At 35.2% G+C, this 19725-nt stretch overlaps 1 protein-coding gene across 2 annotated transcripts in view; it reads right to left on the bottom strand.

The window, feature by feature from the left end:
* sema6ba (sema domain, transmembrane domain (TM), and cytoplasmic domain, (semaphorin) 6Ba) overlaps positions 1–19725 on the bottom strand; it is a 133251-nt gene that overhangs the window by 52033 nt on the left and 61493 nt on the right. Inside the window, exons 2-5 of one of the 2 annotated variants that reach the window (XM_058762362.1) lie at positions 7041–7164; positions 3556–3670; positions 588–648; positions 388–450 (exon numbers count right to left, since the gene is read on the bottom strand). In XM_058762362.1, the coding sequence (XP_058618345.1) occupies positions 388–450; positions 588–648; positions 3556–3670; positions 7041–7146 (345 nt within the window). In that variant the 5' untranslated portion in view covers positions 7147–7164. Of the gene's footprint in view, positions 1–387; positions 451–587; positions 649–1746; positions 1805–3555; positions 3671–7040; positions 7165–19725 lie in introns of those variants that run through there. The other variant, XM_058762372.1, reaches the window with a different exon arrangement.

Below are 19725 nucleotides of genomic sequence, written 5' to 3'. Positions count from 1 at the left end.
TGATAAAACAACGAGAGTCATAAAAGTGAACTAATAACAGCAGAAGTTAAAAACACAAGCAAATAACAGGAAAATCCACATCCCTCAGTAACATCCAAGGCTGTAAGTAATGGTCCACAATAAGGCTAAAAGCATCCACTGGGAGGCCCGAGTGACGATTCCTTGTCAAACTGCAGAAATAAGCCAAATCCCTATATTGTACATTTACTCTCTGGGAGAATTTATTTGTATGAGACTGTATCCAGCTCTGCCACAGGTTTGAAACATTGAGCTCCTGGCAACAGTAAATCACTCAGAGTGCTGTGAATGAATTTCCTCGCTAAGACGGTGCTAAAAGTGCCGTGAAATGTGAAAAAAACTTTGTGTTATTTGGCATTGAACGCTCACCTCATGTTTGCCCTTCATTCTACAGATGCGGATGTCATTCTTATTGGATTCCCACGTCCTTTTCTGTGAAACAACAAGGGAGTAAAATCATTACCTACATTCAAGGTAAAATAAACAAGGTGCTCATACACGCAATTATGTGTGTGTGTGTGTGTGTGTGTGTGTGTGTGTGAGAGAGAGACAGCGGTACAAGGGCTCACCTTGCTGTAGAACATTTCATCTCCAGATACATGGTCCAGTTCCACTCGATAAAGGTCATCCCTGCAACAACACACACACACACACACCGCATACGAAGACCAGCATTAGCAGTAACAATGAAAATGGGCCTTAATTTAACATTAAAATATTGAATCATTACACAACACACAAACATAAAAAAAACAAAACATTTTAATCAGTAAAAAAAAAAACAACCTCTAAACATCCCTGAAATTTACTTTAGAAACAAATTTACTAAAAATACATTTACTTGAGAAGCAATGAGAGTTGTTTTCAGTAAACATACCTACTATTTATTAAATTCTTTCCCAAGTTTATCCCATTTTTTTGTTTTGAGCATAAATCTACTAAAAATAAATTAGGGTTATGCTTACAAAATTTTACAAAAATTCTAATACTAATTAAAAATAAAAATACAATTTAAAAATAAAAATGTAAAATAAAATTAATTGAAGACATCTTCAAACAATCTGATATTTTGCTAAACAAATTTACCAATGCAATTGCCATGCACTACTTGTTATTATTAACTAAAACATATTAAAGATTATTTTTGTTAATAAAGCTGAAAAAAAATATATATATATAAAGATTGGATGAAAATTATAAACGTTGAACTGAGCTGAAATAATATAAGTATAGGTTGAAGTATTAAAATGAGTAAAACTTTAATAAATATAAATGAAAGCTAAACATAAATATAAAAAATAAATAAATTATATACCGTATTGTCCCGAATATAAGACGACCCTGATTATAAGACGGCCCCCCCTTTTTCCAGATGTACCTTTTGGAAAAAGGCTTTTTGAAAACCAAATCTTTTTTTTTTTTTTCTCTCTCTCTGTAAAACATTTTTTCTTAAATTATTTTCAAATTGCATATTTTTCCTATTTTAATTTTTGTTTTGAAAGTATGGTAAATATTGGTAAAATGTACCAACAATGACATTGAAAAATATACACTTTTTGATATACCATTGAAATAACAGGTATCCCATCTGAATTAGGCTATATAACATTTAGGTAGTATCTACCATCTCATTGGTAGTAGCCTACCAAAATTTGTATTAACAGTAGAAGTGATATCTTATTGTAGTCTTCAAATCTGGGTACTGTCTTATGTTTTAAAATCACTTACAGAGTAAGTTTGGTCCCATCAGGCTAACATGACAGTCACGACTCATGCTGCTGAAAGCTTTTCTTTTTCTTTTGTTTTCACTTGCGATCTTTACAACACACATACATTACATATTTCATGGCACACTCGTTTTATGCGTTTTTGGCGCCACCTATTGCTGTGGGTGTATTACTGACACGTCAAAGTCTAGACCCCGAATATAAGACGACCGCGTTTTTTCAGATGTATTTCCAAGAAAAAAAACATCGTCTTATATTCGGGTCAATACGTCAATACGGTATATATATATATATATATATATATATATATAATAATAATAATTAAATAATAAATAATATTTATAACTATATAAATAATATCAAAACAACAGTCATGTAAACAATAACTTAATCTTACTCAAGAATATTTTCCCACTGGCATTGAAGTACATAGTGTAGCACAGAGAATATTAGAAGTATGCAAATCAAATTACAGCCTAAATCATGTGACTGAGACAAGATAGAGAGTCTGTGAAGATATATTTCAGCACATAATACACAGGGTTTTGATAAAACATATCCATCAACCTGTCTATGAGAACAGTCTAAATTTGAGTTCTCAGCTCTGGAGATGTCAGCCTCAGAGTTTTGTGGTGACAGTAACCCGTTTATAGGAGTTTCAACTTTCCAGAATGTGTAAGAGAGTTAATAAGAGCGCTCAGAAACTCAAAATAGACTATATCTGTTCTCTAGCTTTAGAGAAGGCAAGTGTTTAAGCGGCTGGTTAAAGGTCAGCGAACAGGGGTTTAACTTTCAACCACCGCCAAACCAGGACCACATGTCAACTCCCTCGGGTGTCCAAATCCTTTGAAGGCCTGTCCATGTGACCGATTTCAAAGATGTAACTAAATGTAACACCAGTCAAACTGGACACAGATTTCCCGTCAAACACTCTGACTGCGTGGAGAGAACATGCTGTTATACGGGCTGATTGTGTTGAGCTATAAGGACGGGGTGTTCATGTCAGAGCTTTGAAACCTAATGACATTTTCTCATTGTGTAACCTGTCATTTCCGTTTAAGACCAATTAGGTACTGAGATGGTGGAGCGAAATAGAAAGGTTTTAATAACAGAGAGGATATTATATTCATGTTATATTAATTCAGAATGTAAAACCAAACGGTGGTTACTGTAAAACCTAACAGTGATGTTAGAACTGCGTGAATAGAGTGGGAGGCATTAAAGCTCAAATTAACATCTTGATGACTATGATAAAATGTTGTCAGTTACCACCACGGCTATTAGAGATAATTATGGTAAAAGATTTTGGTTAATTGACGTGAAGCTGAAATCTAAAATCTAAAAATATGAGATGAAAAACTAAACAAACATTAGAAATGTTGCCATGGCAAGTGAAAGCACTAAAATTAAAAACTATAAAAAGCCATAAAATCTAATCATGAAAAAATGAATACAAATATTAATAAAATAATAATAATAATAAAATACCAATAAAATGGCAAAAGCTTAAAATGAAAAATATAAAACTAAAACATTTTATATAAAAATAAAATGTTATTTAATATTAAAATAATAAAATATTTTTTATTGTTTTATGTTTTTATGAAATATAATTTTAAAAATATTATAATTTTTACTAACTTAAAAATGTATTTAAAGTCATAATAATATATTAATAATACCAAAATAACAATGATTAAAACAGAGAGTAATTCACTTCTTCCTTAGTACAGTCCGTGCAGCAATATGCAAAATATAATAAAAAATGTATTATAATTTGAAGCGTGTATTGTTGAGTTGTTGGCATTACCTGGCTCCGATGTAGAGTGTACGGTTGACTTTCAGGACGGTCTGAATATACATCGGCTCCTGACGGGTGTAAGAGCGATGCGCTCGGCCCACAAACACTGGATATCGCCTCACCACTGACAAATAAAGAAACAGAGAGAATTCAGAAGTCAAAATGTGGAAAAATGACTAGCTGAGATGGAAGACAGAGATGTTAGGGGCACCCAAACAAAAGAGCCAAAATATGAAGTATGGATGGATGAAACAGACACCAAAACACAGGCAGGAACGTGTCCATCACTTTCCCGGAAGAGTTAAAGACAGAGGACCTCTGAGACATGAAGAAAGGACAAAGACATACATCACTGTGTCTTCTCCATGCAGAGTCCAAAAACAAGCTGTCGTAAAGCGAAAGTTCACTCAAAAATAATAAATCTGTCATATTTACACAGCCTTATGTTGTTACAAGCCTGTATGACTTTATTTCTTCTAAAATATCCTGCCTGAACTTGTCAAAGCAATTACAATGAATAAAGATTCAGGCTTCCAATGGATACAAAAGCATCACAAGCTTGGTATATACAACTTTGTGCTATATTCCAAGTCATATGATCGATTTTGTGTGTTACAGGAATATGCATCATCATTACTCACTGATAATACATTACAGTGAACAGTTAACCACTTAAGACTGGATCACTGAATCAGTGAGTTGAACTCAAGAACTGAATCAGTTCAATTCTGTTTTTGAACTGATTCACTGAAAAACATGAACGATTCAAAGAAAAGAATGATTTGTTCACATTATGAATGCATCACGTGGACCACCTACATAGATGTTACAGGCTAATATGATATATGCACTTTGATGGTGTTTTTTCTCATTTTGATTGCACGAATGAACAAACACACACAACTTTGTTATTGTAAACTAAAAGTAGAATTACAACATGCTAATTTGCTAATTAAAACATTGTTAATTAATATAAATATATAAATATTATGAAAAATTAGACATCTTGCATGGCAGCTCACTAAAAGTTTGGCAAGTTAAGTTATTAATAAGTTAAAGTACTAAAATGAATAAAACTAAAATAAAAATGACAAAAGCACATAACAAAATTAAAACTAAAAGTATAAAATTAAAAGTTAATTCAAAAGATTCATAAATATTATATTATACAATAGTGCATAATAATACACACAGTAAGTGCTAAGCCTATTATGTCTAATGCAACCTGCCCTGACAATCAGACTCCTGGTCCAATGTCCTGTCACTTAATTAATATTCATGAGCAAAGCTGATAAGTTTTATATTGAGTCCCTCCTGTATAAAATTCTGTGAAAAGAGTCATAGCAGTTCAGAGAGCGTTCACACATTTCAGATAAGGAAAATTGCTTTCCAAATGCTGTGGAAAGAAGTTAAACACAATTAGAAAACAGATTACCACTGAAAAAAAAAACCCAACAGGAATGTGTCCTCCAACCGCAGATGGATCTGTACTCTGAGTCTGAGAAGCCTGAGGACACCTACATATTTACTGTGAATGCTAATGATATTGCTTACAGTTTCTGCTACTAATTAATTCCACTGTAATAAGGAGAGAAGGATAGAGATACTGTTGTTGTTGCTGGCTTATTCTTTGCCTCTAGTTGTTTGGACACATTTCACAAGGGTTTAAATGTTTTTGTGCTTTGGAAAGAGCAATTAAGTGTGGAAAACCCTTAAAAAGGTCACGTTATTTCACTTTGATTCACACACACACAGGCACCACCAAGTTTGTTTTGTTCTTCACTGACTTGTGTTGTTTTTACACTGAGATAATGACATTTTGTTTCCTCTACCTCTAAATCTAGCCCTCATATAAACCTTTCTGCTGTTTTACTTTCTCATTAAGACATTATTTAGGATGTTTACTAAGCCGTTTTCTTCACAGAGAGTTAACACTGGCAGGACCTCACAGCGTAGGTGATTTCAGGTTTTACTATCCTTGTGAGGACAAAACCTGACCCACATAAACACCAACTACATTGTGCTGGATGACCTTTAACCTCTGGTCTCTACTGAATCATTAGATGTGCATGAGTGGTTGTTCATCAATATCACTGATTCTGCTTTGTGGGATCTGTAGGGAATATGGTTCCTTGTATACACACACATATACACACACACACACACACACACACACACACACAGTTTTTGTGTCTCAGTTGTTCCAACACCATTATGTTAAAAGGCTTTTAAAATGATCACTGCCATATGGTGTATTTCATCTATTCACGAGCGCTAATGTGCAAAACTATTTATAAACAGTGCGACGTGTCCATATCGTATGTCAACCATATGTACATTTAAAAGAGCACTTTACAACAGCGGTAGTGCAACATACAGTGTACAAGCTTTAACATAACCACAAGAAAGCAGGCATTATAGTGACTTTACCACATTTAAAGGGAAAGTGCACCCCCAAAAAAATTCAATTCTGGTAACCATTGATCTCCACATATGGACAAAAATACTAAGGAAGTCAATAGGACTCAAAACTGTTTGGTTAACAGAATTCTTCAAAATATTTTCTATGTGTTCAACAAAAGAATGAAAGAAAGTCATATACATGAGGGTAAGTAAATTATGATAGGAATTTCAATTTTGGTGGACTATCTCTTTAAGGGTTGAGTGTGAACTATACAATAATGTGTAAATAGAAATACAAAGCTAAATAGAAACACACACACACACACACACAAATATTTATACACACAAATACAAAACGACACACAAACATGACAAAAAAATATCCATAAAAAATTACTGAATGTTTTTTTGTTACATATATAATATAATATAATATAATAAATACTATGCTAGCACACTCTCAGAAATAAAGGTACAAAAGCTGTCACTAAGGTGGTACCTTTTCAAAAGGTACATGTTTGTACCTAAAGGGTCCATTTTGGTACCTTAAAGGTACATATTAGTACTTAAAGTGTACATATTTGAACCTAATAGGTACAAAAGTGTACTTTTTGAAAAGGTGTGACAGCTTTTGTACCTTTATTTCTGAGAGTGTATATAAATAATACTAAAATAACACTGATGCACAGTCAATACACTTAAACTAAAAATAACAAATAAGTAATAGTATTTATCTTTATCAACATAACATCAGTGGTATCATATATTTGGCTTCTTTAGCTAAAACAATAAATGTATACATAATAATATTACGGAATAATAATAATAATAATAATAATAATCACTGGTAAAATCATTGTAACTTGCAAAGGAATATTCTTATATGCTTATGATCATGGAAGCTTGGCACTGATGTGCCTTTTCTCAAAGCTAATTTATTAGCCCAAAATAGTAAGTGCTGATTGTGCTGTTATGCTCTAAATGTATATGCATAAAAGATCATAAATGTGGCATTTATGTCTAACTGACAAATTACCTGCTGATGTTGCTTAACTGATACACCGTAATTGGTGAGGGGGGCGTGTTCTTACCCTCAGCAGGGGCGGAGATTAAAGGGCCAGGTTCCTCTGGAAAAGAGCAGGCAGCCAATTGGAGGACAGCAAAGATTCGTAAGAAGCAGGAGGTCAGGGTCGCCATGGCAGCGACACACTAGAGCTGTGAAGACAGGAATAGAGAAATGATGTTAACTTAGAAAAACAGTGAAAAGAACACAATACAGTACTAGTGAGCTGCGTCAACGTTCACTATTCTGCATAAGAGTTACACAAAAAGCCATTGTCACATGAAAGCAAAAGAGAATTGTTGCTGAGCTAATAAATCAGTGCTTTAAAAACCACCAAATGGCAATATCACATGTAAATATTACATGCAATTGTGGAAAAAATAAATCAATATCAATCGTTCGCTGCAGTATTGAATAAAATATATTTTAGATATATTTTGGATTAAAAATTGAGCTTGTACAAGGACCTTATTAAAGCACGTTATTTTTTAGCTCATATACTTTACAGACTAAAATAGCAAATATCAGAAATCAAATAAATGCAAATAAATAAAATTGACTGTATTAAAAAAACAATAATAATATAATAGATTTGACTGTTTTTTTTTTTTTTTTAATAGTTTAAATCACACTAAAAACTTGTCTAGTTACAACATCGACCAGCAGGAGCTAACTGAGCCATGCACTGATTTTTGCCAAATCAATGTAACAAAACTTTCCAGTTTACTTCTGGAACAACCTTCATGTCAGACACACAACTATATGATGCCTAAAAAGTTGCCTAGGTAGGCAGCACATTGGGTTTTGGAGCTAAAAATATAACACACAAAAATGATTAATGATACAAAGGAGCATTAGACGTCTTGGGTGTTAGACATGCCTCGTGCCTTCAATGAAATTAAATGCACAGGCGACTCCACATGAGTGCAAGGCGAAACAGAAGCTGTTTATTATTTAACATTTGACATTTATGCAGGCACTTTATGAGGAACAGACTACTTACAAAAACCACAATACCTGTCTGTAAAGCAAAACAGACCTGCACGATTTTAACGGGTGTTAGGAAACCGTCTGTCTACGAGTGAGTGTAAGTGGGGCATAAAACTGTTTAACAAAACCTTTCATCTCTGACAATCAGTTCTTCCTCCAGACAGAAACCAGATGAGAGTCATGAGGGCTTCTCTTTCATGGACAACCCTCAATTACCGAAGAGACCCGAGACCACACACACACACACACACACCGTAATTCATCTTCAGCACCTTTTCATTGAGTCTGTGGAGGAAGGAGTGGCCAGTGGCTTTAGCAGGAGAACCAGAACGATGCCACCATCTGCTCTTTTCTTTTCCACAGTCTTTTTCATCTGTCCTTTTCTTTTTTCGCTCAGCGTGATTGCTGTAATTGGGTAATTTATGAGACCGTGTCAAGTCTTCCTCCTGCAGTATATTACTGACACAAACACACGAGACAGGGTGAACCACGGTCAAGCTTCATACATCACATAATCTGAACAGTCTCACACAGACTTTTGACTATCGTATAAAGCAAACACAATTTATTTTTTTAGTAGTCGATGCATATCAATGAGAATCATGTTGAAGGTGTAGAAAGATCCCAGTCAGTTTGAAATAAGAAGGAACGCTGAAGAAATCAATGGAATATGTTTAGAATACATTACCATTCAAAAGATTTGGGGGTTGTACGTTTTTATGCTCACTGGGGCTACACTGATTTGATTAAAAATACAGTAAAAACAGTGAAATATTATTATAATTCAAAATACCTGCTTTCTATTTGAATACTTTTTAAAATGTAATTTATTCCTGTGATGCAAAGCTGAATTTTCTTCAGTATCACGCGATCCATCAGATATCATTCTAATATGCGGATTTCCTTCTCAAGAAACATTTCATTTTATTATCATTGTTGAATACAGTTTTATATTTTTTCTTAATATTTTTGTTGAAACCATAACCATATTTTTTCAATATTTTTAAAATAGCGATTTTGTTTGAAATAAAAATATTTTGTAAAATGATAAATGTCTTTTTCACTTTTCATCAATTTAATCTAGTTGAATGCTGAAACTACAATAATGTGTAAACAGAAATATAAATCTAAATAAAATGTAGAAACCGAGACATTTGAACATTTGAACAGTAATGCAGGGAATATTAATCCTTTCACCCACATAAGTTCAACAATACCTGTATAACTTAAACAAAACAGAATATACATTTGCACTCAAGGATGCCTCATTTACTTATTAACAACCTCAAACAAAAAGAGCCAACCAATCGGATTGGAGTTCGCAGTTTTGAATAATATTTGTGTAAAAATATTACTCAGGCAATCCATGGACATGCCATCAAAAGCTATTGTCACTATAAGTAATGATGAATTTCATCATTAAAACCTGAAAATCTGAGGCGCTTTCATGACAGTGATGGTGAGCGTTTTGCCTCAGAGGATTTGTTTGAGACCTTTCTCAATTATCCCTTCTTCTGCTTTCAACAGGCCTCCAACAATACATGCATTACCACTTAAATGAGATGAAACAATGAATAATGTAATTAAGACATCCCTCAGGATGACGGAAATAAAAGAGATGAAAAACTAATTGAAAGAACTTTAGATGCCTTTGGTGAAAAGTTTTGAAATTAATAGTGGCCTTTTGAGGGTTTAAATTCATAAGGCAGAAATGAATCTCAATGGCATTAGAGAGAGACGAGCGACTCTATTAGTCCATTAGCACACCGCGCACACACAGACACGATGTTTATCCACCGCACGCATAAAACAAAGAACACTGTCAAACACATTACTTGAAAGAGGCCACATCATACACATTTTTATAAACAGTACAGTGGCGCTGCAAAGACAAACATCACAATTACAGCAGCTCACATTTGAGGTTAGGGATTTGAACAAATCACCAACCCTAGGTAGTAAACTTCAGTGTTGTTTGTGCATTGTTTGTACTACGGTCATGAATGATGCCTCAAACCACACAGCTTGTTGAAACGAAGTGCGCTATTACTTTTCTAAGCAACCAGACAGAATAGTCCACCCCAAAATGGGAATTTATTCACCCTGAAAATCTGTGTGTTTATAAGAAACAAATCCATCAAGACTTCAAACCGTTGCTTCTAAAATACGAGTCCTCTGTCCGTAATATTGCTTTCTCCAGTGAAAAAGTCTGAATCAAGAGAGAAATACGTACAGATGAAGCGCCGTTGACAAATAAAAACTGTCCAAAACTGTTCTAAAATATACAGTGCCCTCCACTAATATTGGCACCCTTGATAAATATGAGCAAAGGCGGCTGTGAAAATAAATCTGCATTGTTTATCCTTTTGATCTTTCACTCAAAAGATTCACAAAATTCTAACCTTTCATTGAAGTAAAACAATTTAAAGTGGGGAGAAAATCTCATGATGAAATAAATGTTTTTCTCAATGAATGTTGGCCACAATTATTGGCAGCCCTAGAAATTCTTATGAGTAAAATATCTCTGAATTATATTCCCAATCATATTTACATTTTGTAGCACACCAGGGTGACTAGAAGCATGAAATTGTCCAGCCATGGCTTTCTGTACCACAGAATAATAAATATGAGGAACACAAAGGCCAAATTCCCTTAATCATCCATCACAAGGAGTAAAACCAAAGAATATAGTTCTGATGAGCAGAACAAGATTGTTGAGCTTCACAAAATAGAAAGTGGCTGTAAGAAAAGAGTTAAAGCATTGAAAATCCCCATTTCCACCATCAGGGCAATAATTAAGAGGTTCCAATCAACTAAAGATGTTAAAAATCTGCCTGGAAGAGGACGTGTCTATATGGTCCTAATGCTCGCTGGGGAGGAGAGTTTGAGTGGCTAAAGACTCTCCAAGGATCACAGCTGGAGAATTGTAGAGATTAGTTGAGTCTTGGGGTCAGAAACCTAAAAAAATATATATCAAACAGCCCCTACATCACCACATATTGTTCGGGAGGGTTTCAAGGAAAATTCTCCTCACTCATCCAAAAACAAACTCCAGCAAATTCAGTTATCAGACACGACTGGAACTTCAAATGGCGCTGGCTTCTATGGTCAGATGAAACTGAAAAAATCTACCTGGTCTCATGGCATTTACGTACCTGGGTGCACTTTTTAGTGTGACATGAAATACGTACCAATAAGTACATATCACTGCAGTTTCCAAAATAAATGAACACTTTCACACAAATTTACAGAGTTGCGATTAATAAAGCGTAATTTTCGCACAATTACTTGAAGAATATCATGCTATGACTTCAAAACAATATTAATATGCTGGGAGATTTGAAAACTGATGCTTTTGAACGTTAGCATCGCACACATCCGGCTTCATATCTATGGGTTTTCATGATAAGTTTGTTCGGTAGTTCACGGAGTACGGAGACGGACTTAGGAGACGAGAAGCACCGGTTCAAATCTCGTGTAACTACGGTTCATCAAAACAGTTAAAATCTGCGTAAAAGGAAGTTCAAATGGCACAGTTGCATCAGCTAATATGTTTTTATATCAGTTTTGCATTTGTTAACACTATCGGGTAGGTTTAGGGCTGGATTTGGTGTAGGGCATATTTCCAACACGATAGAGCGATAAAGCATTAACAGTCCCCGGTTATTTGAATTCTGAACCGCCGCAATACGTATCTGAAGCAACGTAATAAAAAAACAGCAATACGTACCAATATCTACGTAATAAAAACGTGCCAGGGTTCACATATTGAACCTGTGTTTTAGCGCCACTCAGTGGACATTTCTATTTGAAACTACGGCGAAACGTGCAGCAAGGTACATAAAACGGTGTCGCACAAAAAGTGCGCAGAGATAGGCTATGTATTTTTATGAGACCAGGTTGGAAAAAAGAGCTTTTTTGCAGCAAACCCACCAGATGGGTTTAGTACAAACAGGGAAAAAAGTACCCCATGTCCACGGTTAAATATACTGCTGTACATTTAATGTTGTGGGCCTGTTTTTCTGCCGGAGGTCCTGCACATCTTGTTTAGACACATGGCATCATGGATTCTCTCAAATATCAATATATTTTGATGTGAGAGGACAACAGAGGATAGACTTTTTCCACTGGAAGAAGCGTTATTATGGATTATGTTTTTCAGTTTAAAGTTAAAACGTCTTGATGTATTTGTTTTTTATTAAGACTTTTCACTTCACAAGATGTTACTTGAGGGACTGGAGTGGTGTGGATTACTTGTAGATTATTGTGATGTTTTTATCAGCTGTTTAGACTCTCATTCTAACGGCACCCATTCACTGCAGAGGATCTACTGCTGAGTAATGTAATGCTAAATTTCTCCAAATCTGCTCGAGTGAAGAACACAAACTCATCTACTACATCTTGGATGGCCTGAGGGTGAAAATCTACAGCAAATTTTATTTTTTGGATGAATTATTCCTTTAAGCAACCATCCAGAACATAACAGAACACAACTGCATAGCAAAGCACTAGAAACCACACTTACATTGTGGTAGCTTAAATAGGCACCTACTACATGCAGTATATTGTTTTTACAGTAATTAAATCTTACTGACCCCAAACTTTTGAACGGAACAACTTACTTTTTTTTTTTTTACTTCAAAAGACCCAGGAAATCCGTTTTCCATGTTATGACCTCTGTAAGTTGAAAAACAAAATCGTATTCAACAAAATGGTGTGTCTATGTGTGTGTGTGTGTGTGTGTTTCCAGGCTGTTTATAAGGAGCACTAAAAGGACAAAAGGACTGGTGGGCACACAGAGCTTCTAAATGCTTCATAAAGAAACCATTCATTGTCTAGAGCCTTCAAAACTGCTCTCTCTCCCTCCTTCTCTCTCTCTAATCTCCTTCAACCCCCATCCCACTCCAGCATGAACCCCTGTGCCCGAAGGAAAGGTCAGAGGTCAGGATAGGTATCCTCCCATAGGGTTTTGCAGCAGAAAACATGTCTCTAGTACAGAACGCGTCTGTAATTTGGTTTAAGGGGGTCGTGACCGAGCCACAGACACATTAAGTTTTGTGATAGCTCTAAATTAAACCTAATAGGCAGTGATACCACCTCAATTGTTTCTTATTAACGGAACACACACACACCTCACAAACTCTCTCGCTTCCTTCCTCTCTCACACACTCAAGCAACAAGGCCTGAATAACACAGGAACGGTCCAAGTCTTTGTTGGCAGGCTGACGGCGCTAACAACCGTTAAAATGAAAGGCTTTAAACAGCGGTCAGAGACACAGCGGATGGAAATCCCTCACAGATGCCCGTCCAAAGCAAATGACGTCCAAGACATTTACAGAAAACAATGACTGGAATGTCACTGAGGCCAAGCCTACCTATTGTCCACAATGCTGAGAAACGGCTAACCCAAAAGTGCCTTGAGATCACTGCATCTGGTCAAAGTAACCTGAAAATGAACCACAAAACATAATATAGGAACTGTCTTTATATATGTACACTGTATATGGGTCAGTAAGATTTTGTTTTTCACTGTTATTCAGCACGGATTCATTAAATCAATCAAAAGTGACAGTAAAAACATATATATATATATATATTTACAATGTTACAAAAGATTTCTGTTTCACATACATGCTTTTTTTCTATCGACTCACCAAATAATCCTTAAAAATGTATTGCTGATCCAAAAAACATTAGGTACAGTAGAACAACTGCTCTCAACATTAATAATAAGAAATGTTTCTTGAGCAGCAAATCAGCATATTACAAAATGATTTCTGAAGGATCATTTGACACTGAAGACTGGAGTAATGAAGCTCCATTCAGCTTTGCTTCACAATTAAATTTGAAAGCGGTTACTTAAAATTGTAACAATATTTCACATTACTGTTTGTACCATATTTTGTGATAAGCCTTAAATGACCAAGTGTTTTGTATATTAATACATTTTTCTAAGCAGATTTACTTAACTGTATTGATTAAAACATATTAAGGATTCATGCATTTAATTCATTTTAATTGAGTAATTAACTCAATTAGATGGAAATTTGTTATAAAATTGCATGCATGCAAATCTAAAAAAACAGATTGAGACACTAACGCTAATGCTAATGCTAATACTAATTTCAGTTAGGCTGCCTTAGAAAACAGCTGTCTATAGACCTTCATCAAGGTACGAAAGGAAGGACAGGAACGAAAACAAGGCTGTGAGGAATTCAGGTACAGTGCGTTCAATGAATTGTTCAGCTGATGAAATGTCTTCCCTAAAAAAAAAAACTTTTGGCAGACACTTCATAAAACAGTTTTGAAAGAGTTGTGAAAAGAAACTTTATACAGCACATCCCATTATAAAGACTGCAAGTCTGTCCCTCACAGCCTTGTTTTCATTCAATATTGCGTTTAAAGGCTAAAATACAATACACTACTTTTTGAGCTCTTCCGACTGGATGGAATCAGAGTCTGAAGCTAAAAAGTGTTCTAACTAGTGTTGTTGACTTATCCAGACTGTCAGTCAGGGGGAAATCAGGGCAAAAATCATGTAGTGAATTCCAGCCTTAACATGACTAAGGTCTATATGTTGGGAGTCTGGCATTTTTGGACCAGAGCTATTAAAATATTGCACTATACTACTGTTCTATATTATATGTCCTATAACACATGATAACACCCAAATATAGCCTAGGAGAGACATTTTAGGGGGTACATAGATAAACCTTGTTGTGACCGCATTGTCCAAACAGTTCAGCTACATTAGCGTACCCACTCAAGATCACCAGATTAATCTGATACATTGGACCACTTTATCTCTAAACTCAGCTAAAACTAAATAAACACCTGAAAAAAAAAAACCCATATATTTATCAGTGCCCTGTTGATAATTACAATGACCTCCTCCTAGCCGCTCGTGTAGCAAAAGTCTGAAATCTTCCAAAACACGTCTCGCAGGTCAAAAAGTCGAACCTCAACATTTGTCAGACAAATAAAACAAACCACGGCGACTGGCACAGCGACACCCCGCTGTCCGCAAACAATCCACCGAGACTCGGGCGGCGTTCAAACACAAACCAGGAGACCTCGATATTTTCCTATCGAGTCTCTTGAGGCTTGCTTTCGGGCCTCCATAAATACACACAGGATGTCATATCTCAGCAGGGTCTGTGCTATCTCTCGCCGGTGACCTCTTTACATGGTCTGTGGTAGGTGAAGTTTAACGCTGTGAAAACAACCGCAGCTCTGTGTTTAATGGAGAAGGACAGGAGAGAGAAGCAGAGGGCCTCGTTCTTGTTATTTTAATGAAGGAATAATGCATGGAGTGAGATGACCTGGTGAGACATCGCAGATGAGGAGCAAAAAATGACAGACAAGAATACACAATGCTGCTGCTCTGCTCTGTTACATTACATTCGTTCTACCAATATGAATCTATATATTAGAAGATGTATATCATTGCTGATAGCAGCTGCGTATATGTTTCAACCAGTGGAGTATCAGAAATATTGAGGCCTCTCTGTGAACCATGAGATGCCTGTCATGCATGGATGGAATATTGCTGATGGAAACAGGTGAGATTTTATACCAGCCAATTTATCACTCTCTTAAGTACTTTGATATTGATTTATCACTCTAGGTTTACCCATAATGTAAATGGTTTAACCTTACTGGTATAACCTGTAAAATTAAACTATAATATAATTGGCTTATAATGCTTTGTGTAATATAAATATTTTATCTATATCATGATATCCTTGTATGTTCATGGTACATATACACCTAGTAATACAATCTTTAGATTAATATTAATATACTAGAGTACCAACTATGGAATGTGAAAAAATTTAGTTTTGTATGTTAATTTATCATTATATACACTTCCATTATATATATATTTTTAAAAATAATACTTTTATTCAGCAATGGGGCATTAAATTGATAAAAAAAATGACAGACATTGTTACCAAAGATTTCTATTTCAAATAAATTCTGTTCGTTTGAACTTTCTACTCATCAAGAATCCTGAAAAAATGTATCACGGTTTCCACAAAACTACAGAATGAAGCAATGTTTTCAGCATTAATGATAAGAAATGTTTCTTAAACACAAAATCAGCCTATTAGAATCATTTCTGAAGGATCATGTGACACTGAAAACTAGAGTAATTCAGCTTTGCATCACAGGAATACATTGCATTTGAAAGCATCTTAAAAATAAAAATAAAACTTTTTTAAAAGTTAAAATAAAATAGCTGAACATCTTCCTTTGCACAGTTGCATTTAAAACTCATTTACACTTTTAGGTGAAATAGCCCTCTAAATGTGTCCACAGATTCATAATTGGCATTTAGGAGCAGATTTATTCCGTAATATATTTTCCAATATGAATCATGAGTGTTCGGAATTTTAAACGGTGTATACGATGTGCTGATTGTGATGAGCACATTAGAATTCTCTCTAACGCAGGTCTGTCACCTCCAGCTGGAGTCCAATGGGACTCTATCAAATTAGAGTTGAATACGGTGAGTCATACAGAGTGATACATCCATAAACACAGAAGGATGAATGGATGGACAGAGAAGGGAAAAGCATGAGGAACTGCTGCACATTTTTCAGAAAACACTTCACATAAAGCACAAAAAATGCAATGCTTTTATCATGTTTTTAATGGCGCTTGCTAAAGCAAGGCTATAACTACTGCCATACTTTAGGTTAGTCATTTGAACAAACCCCCAACCTTAAGCATGGTATTAACATTCAGTACCATTACTGTACCATGGTACCTCCTCTGTAGCTTTAAGTGAAATAAATGTGTGCATGTGTACATCATTGCTCATGTTTTCATACAGAAAGACACTAATGAGGCACCTCATGAAATAAAGGGAAAAAGGCAGTGGCAAACTCATCAGTTTTCCTGCCGAAAATGCTGTCTCTCTCTCACGTACACACAAGCAAATACTGTTTTTCTCATTAGCATACACCCAAACGTATACAACAACACAGCGTTTCACCTTTAGCTTCTGACTGCTGTTGGAATCCATTAAAAACACGTCAAGCTGTAAGCTTCACACACACAGACACACATTGAGCGACAATTGTTGCCTATTTTTCGGTCATACACACGCTAAACGCTTTCTGATTTGCGTCAGTCTTGATAAATATCCCAGCAGACAGCTACTTTCTCACATCTGTTATGATTCATAACTCTTCCTCTAAATTTATACAATGCATGCTCCTCTACATTCAAGAGGACAAGCCCAAGTCTCTATGCAGGCTTTACTGTGGCACAGATATGATGTATGAAGCCATATTACAGCACAGCTCACAATCTAAATCACAGAGTCTTATGTAAGCTTCTTTAATATACTTTATGTAATACTGAACTCCCAAAGCACATCGTAATAACTAGCCTGTCATTTTATGTAGCGCATATGTGAGAAGAACGCAATAAACTAGAAAACATTCACAGCGTAGTGACTACCGCAAACTTCATGATAAACACATTGTGGACATTAATCATAACTGCAAATGCACAGACCAGCTGCATATACTATTTTTGTACTGTGCACGTCTAAAAAATATCTAGAAAAGCAGGCTAGGTAGAATGAAAGACAGAGAGAAAGAACAACAGAATGGTAAAATGGTAAAATGACAGACAGACAGAAAGATAGATAGAACAATAAAACGATAGAACGATAGATGGATGGATGGATGGATAAAATGACAGAACTGCAGAATGATAAAATGAATGATAGATAGATAGATAGATAGATAGATAGATAGATAGATAGATAAAACAACAGAACTGCAGAATGATAGAATGATAGACAGACAGAGCGATAGATAGAAGGATAGAACAATAGATAGATAGATAGACAGACAGATAAATAGAATGATAGATACATAGATAGATAGATAGATAGAATGCTAGCTCTGGCTTCAATCAACAGTAGGCAGTTTACAGTATCCTAGTACACACTCAGATAAGGATTCAATTAAAGACTACATACTCTGTCCTCACATGGCGTTCTAATTAGACCCCAGACTCTCTCTTACATGACTTACTAAAACACATCGATTCAACGTTCTCATTAGAATGTTTATTGACTAATCTGTGAAGGTTAGCATTAGCATCTGCGCTAGTCAGGGGTCCCCGGTGATTCTTAGCAGTCCGCGTTTAGCCTAGAAAGAAGCGCAAGGTTTTAATCTCTGCGGAGTTCAGCCTTTGATCTCGACTAAATCACTGCACTCCCACCCATCATACTAAGACACACAATATAACTAATGGAATAGAGAATGAAAGAGACCAGGAAATGCGAGTTTGTAGCTGCTTTAAAAACACTTGTAAGGCTTTAGCAATTTCCTGAGATGCACGTAGGGCTGGCACATCATTTTAATGGGTTTTTCGGAGTCCTCTGTAGGATGGGATGTCATCCACTGCTCCTTCCAGCGCGCTAACATCAAGCTTGACCTGTGTTATTATAAATTTAGCAATGCAGTTGAAAGCGGCACAATCTGAACGCTGTATGTCACTGCAACACGGGTTTACAGCCCACTCGGCCCAAGGTCTTGTGGGACAGAAAGTAAGGAAATGAATCATGGACGTTTTGATGGAGTCAGCTGGTTTTTGAGGGCACAGGGGCAGGGCTGATGAATAAGAGAGAGCGAGACACAGGATATCAATGCTACAGATTTAGAAGATACCTAAACCGCTTACATTGATCCAACAAAGAAGCTGTTGTAACTGCATCTTATGTAAAAACGAAAGAAAAAAACGGTCTATTTTAAGTCTGATCAATCTCAATGTTCCACAGCATTGCACAAACAATGTCTACATCATGTAAATGTGCAGTGTTTTATTCCAGGAAAACAAAACATTGCTTACCAATTATGCAACCTCATCCGGATAATATGGCATGGCACAGTTATAAAAATATGCATAGTAAACACAGTTCATCAAAATACTTTCATTTTAACAGTTATTATCAGGATCTACAGGATCTAATAACCACTGTACTATAGTATATTTAGTATAAACTACAGTATACTTTAATGAGGAAAATACATGAATATTGTATTTACTGTGGTGTTCTCCAAAGTACACCATGAGTATACCATAGTGTCTATACTAGATGAATAATGGTAATGATTGAATACCATGTAAAAAGCCATGATATCACTGAAATGTCACTGATATCTGATATTCTGCATTGTTATTGATAACTGAAACTATTAAAACCAGTTTTCAGTAACTGAAAGCTTAAATTGGATGAAAAAATTATGTAATAAATTATGAAATTATTAAAAGTACTAAATTAATTACTAAAATTACTAAAAATAAAACACACACACACACACACATATATATATATATATATATATATATACACATAATTAAATAAAATATAAACATTAGATGAAAAACCTAAAAGAACATAATGAAAATTTGAAAATTAGACAATTAAATATGTTCTATACACAAATACACATAGAAAACTAAATTGAAACTAATTGAAAATGTAATAATAAAAGTGAATTCAAAACATTAATACATAGTACATAAATAATACTAAAACAACACTGCTGATATTGCTGCTATACTGTGGTTTTTGCAAAGGAAAGGTACACGTCATTATTCCATCAATGACCTTGGCAGTTTTGACACAGATATGGAAATGGGAATTGAACAGCAGATAACAAATTTGAAGCTGCTTGTGCAAAAATTCAAAGAAC

This window comes from Onychostoma macrolepis, chromosome 02, assembly GCF_012432095.1.
Source record: "Onychostoma macrolepis isolate SWU-2019 chromosome 02, ASM1243209v1, whole genome shotgun sequence".
In the NCBI taxonomy this organism is placed as follows: domain Eukaryota; kingdom Metazoa; phylum Chordata; class Actinopteri; order Cypriniformes; family Cyprinidae; genus Onychostoma; species Onychostoma macrolepis.
Note: the sequence above shows the minus strand (reverse complement) of the source record. Positions and strands in the feature narration are given on the sequence as shown.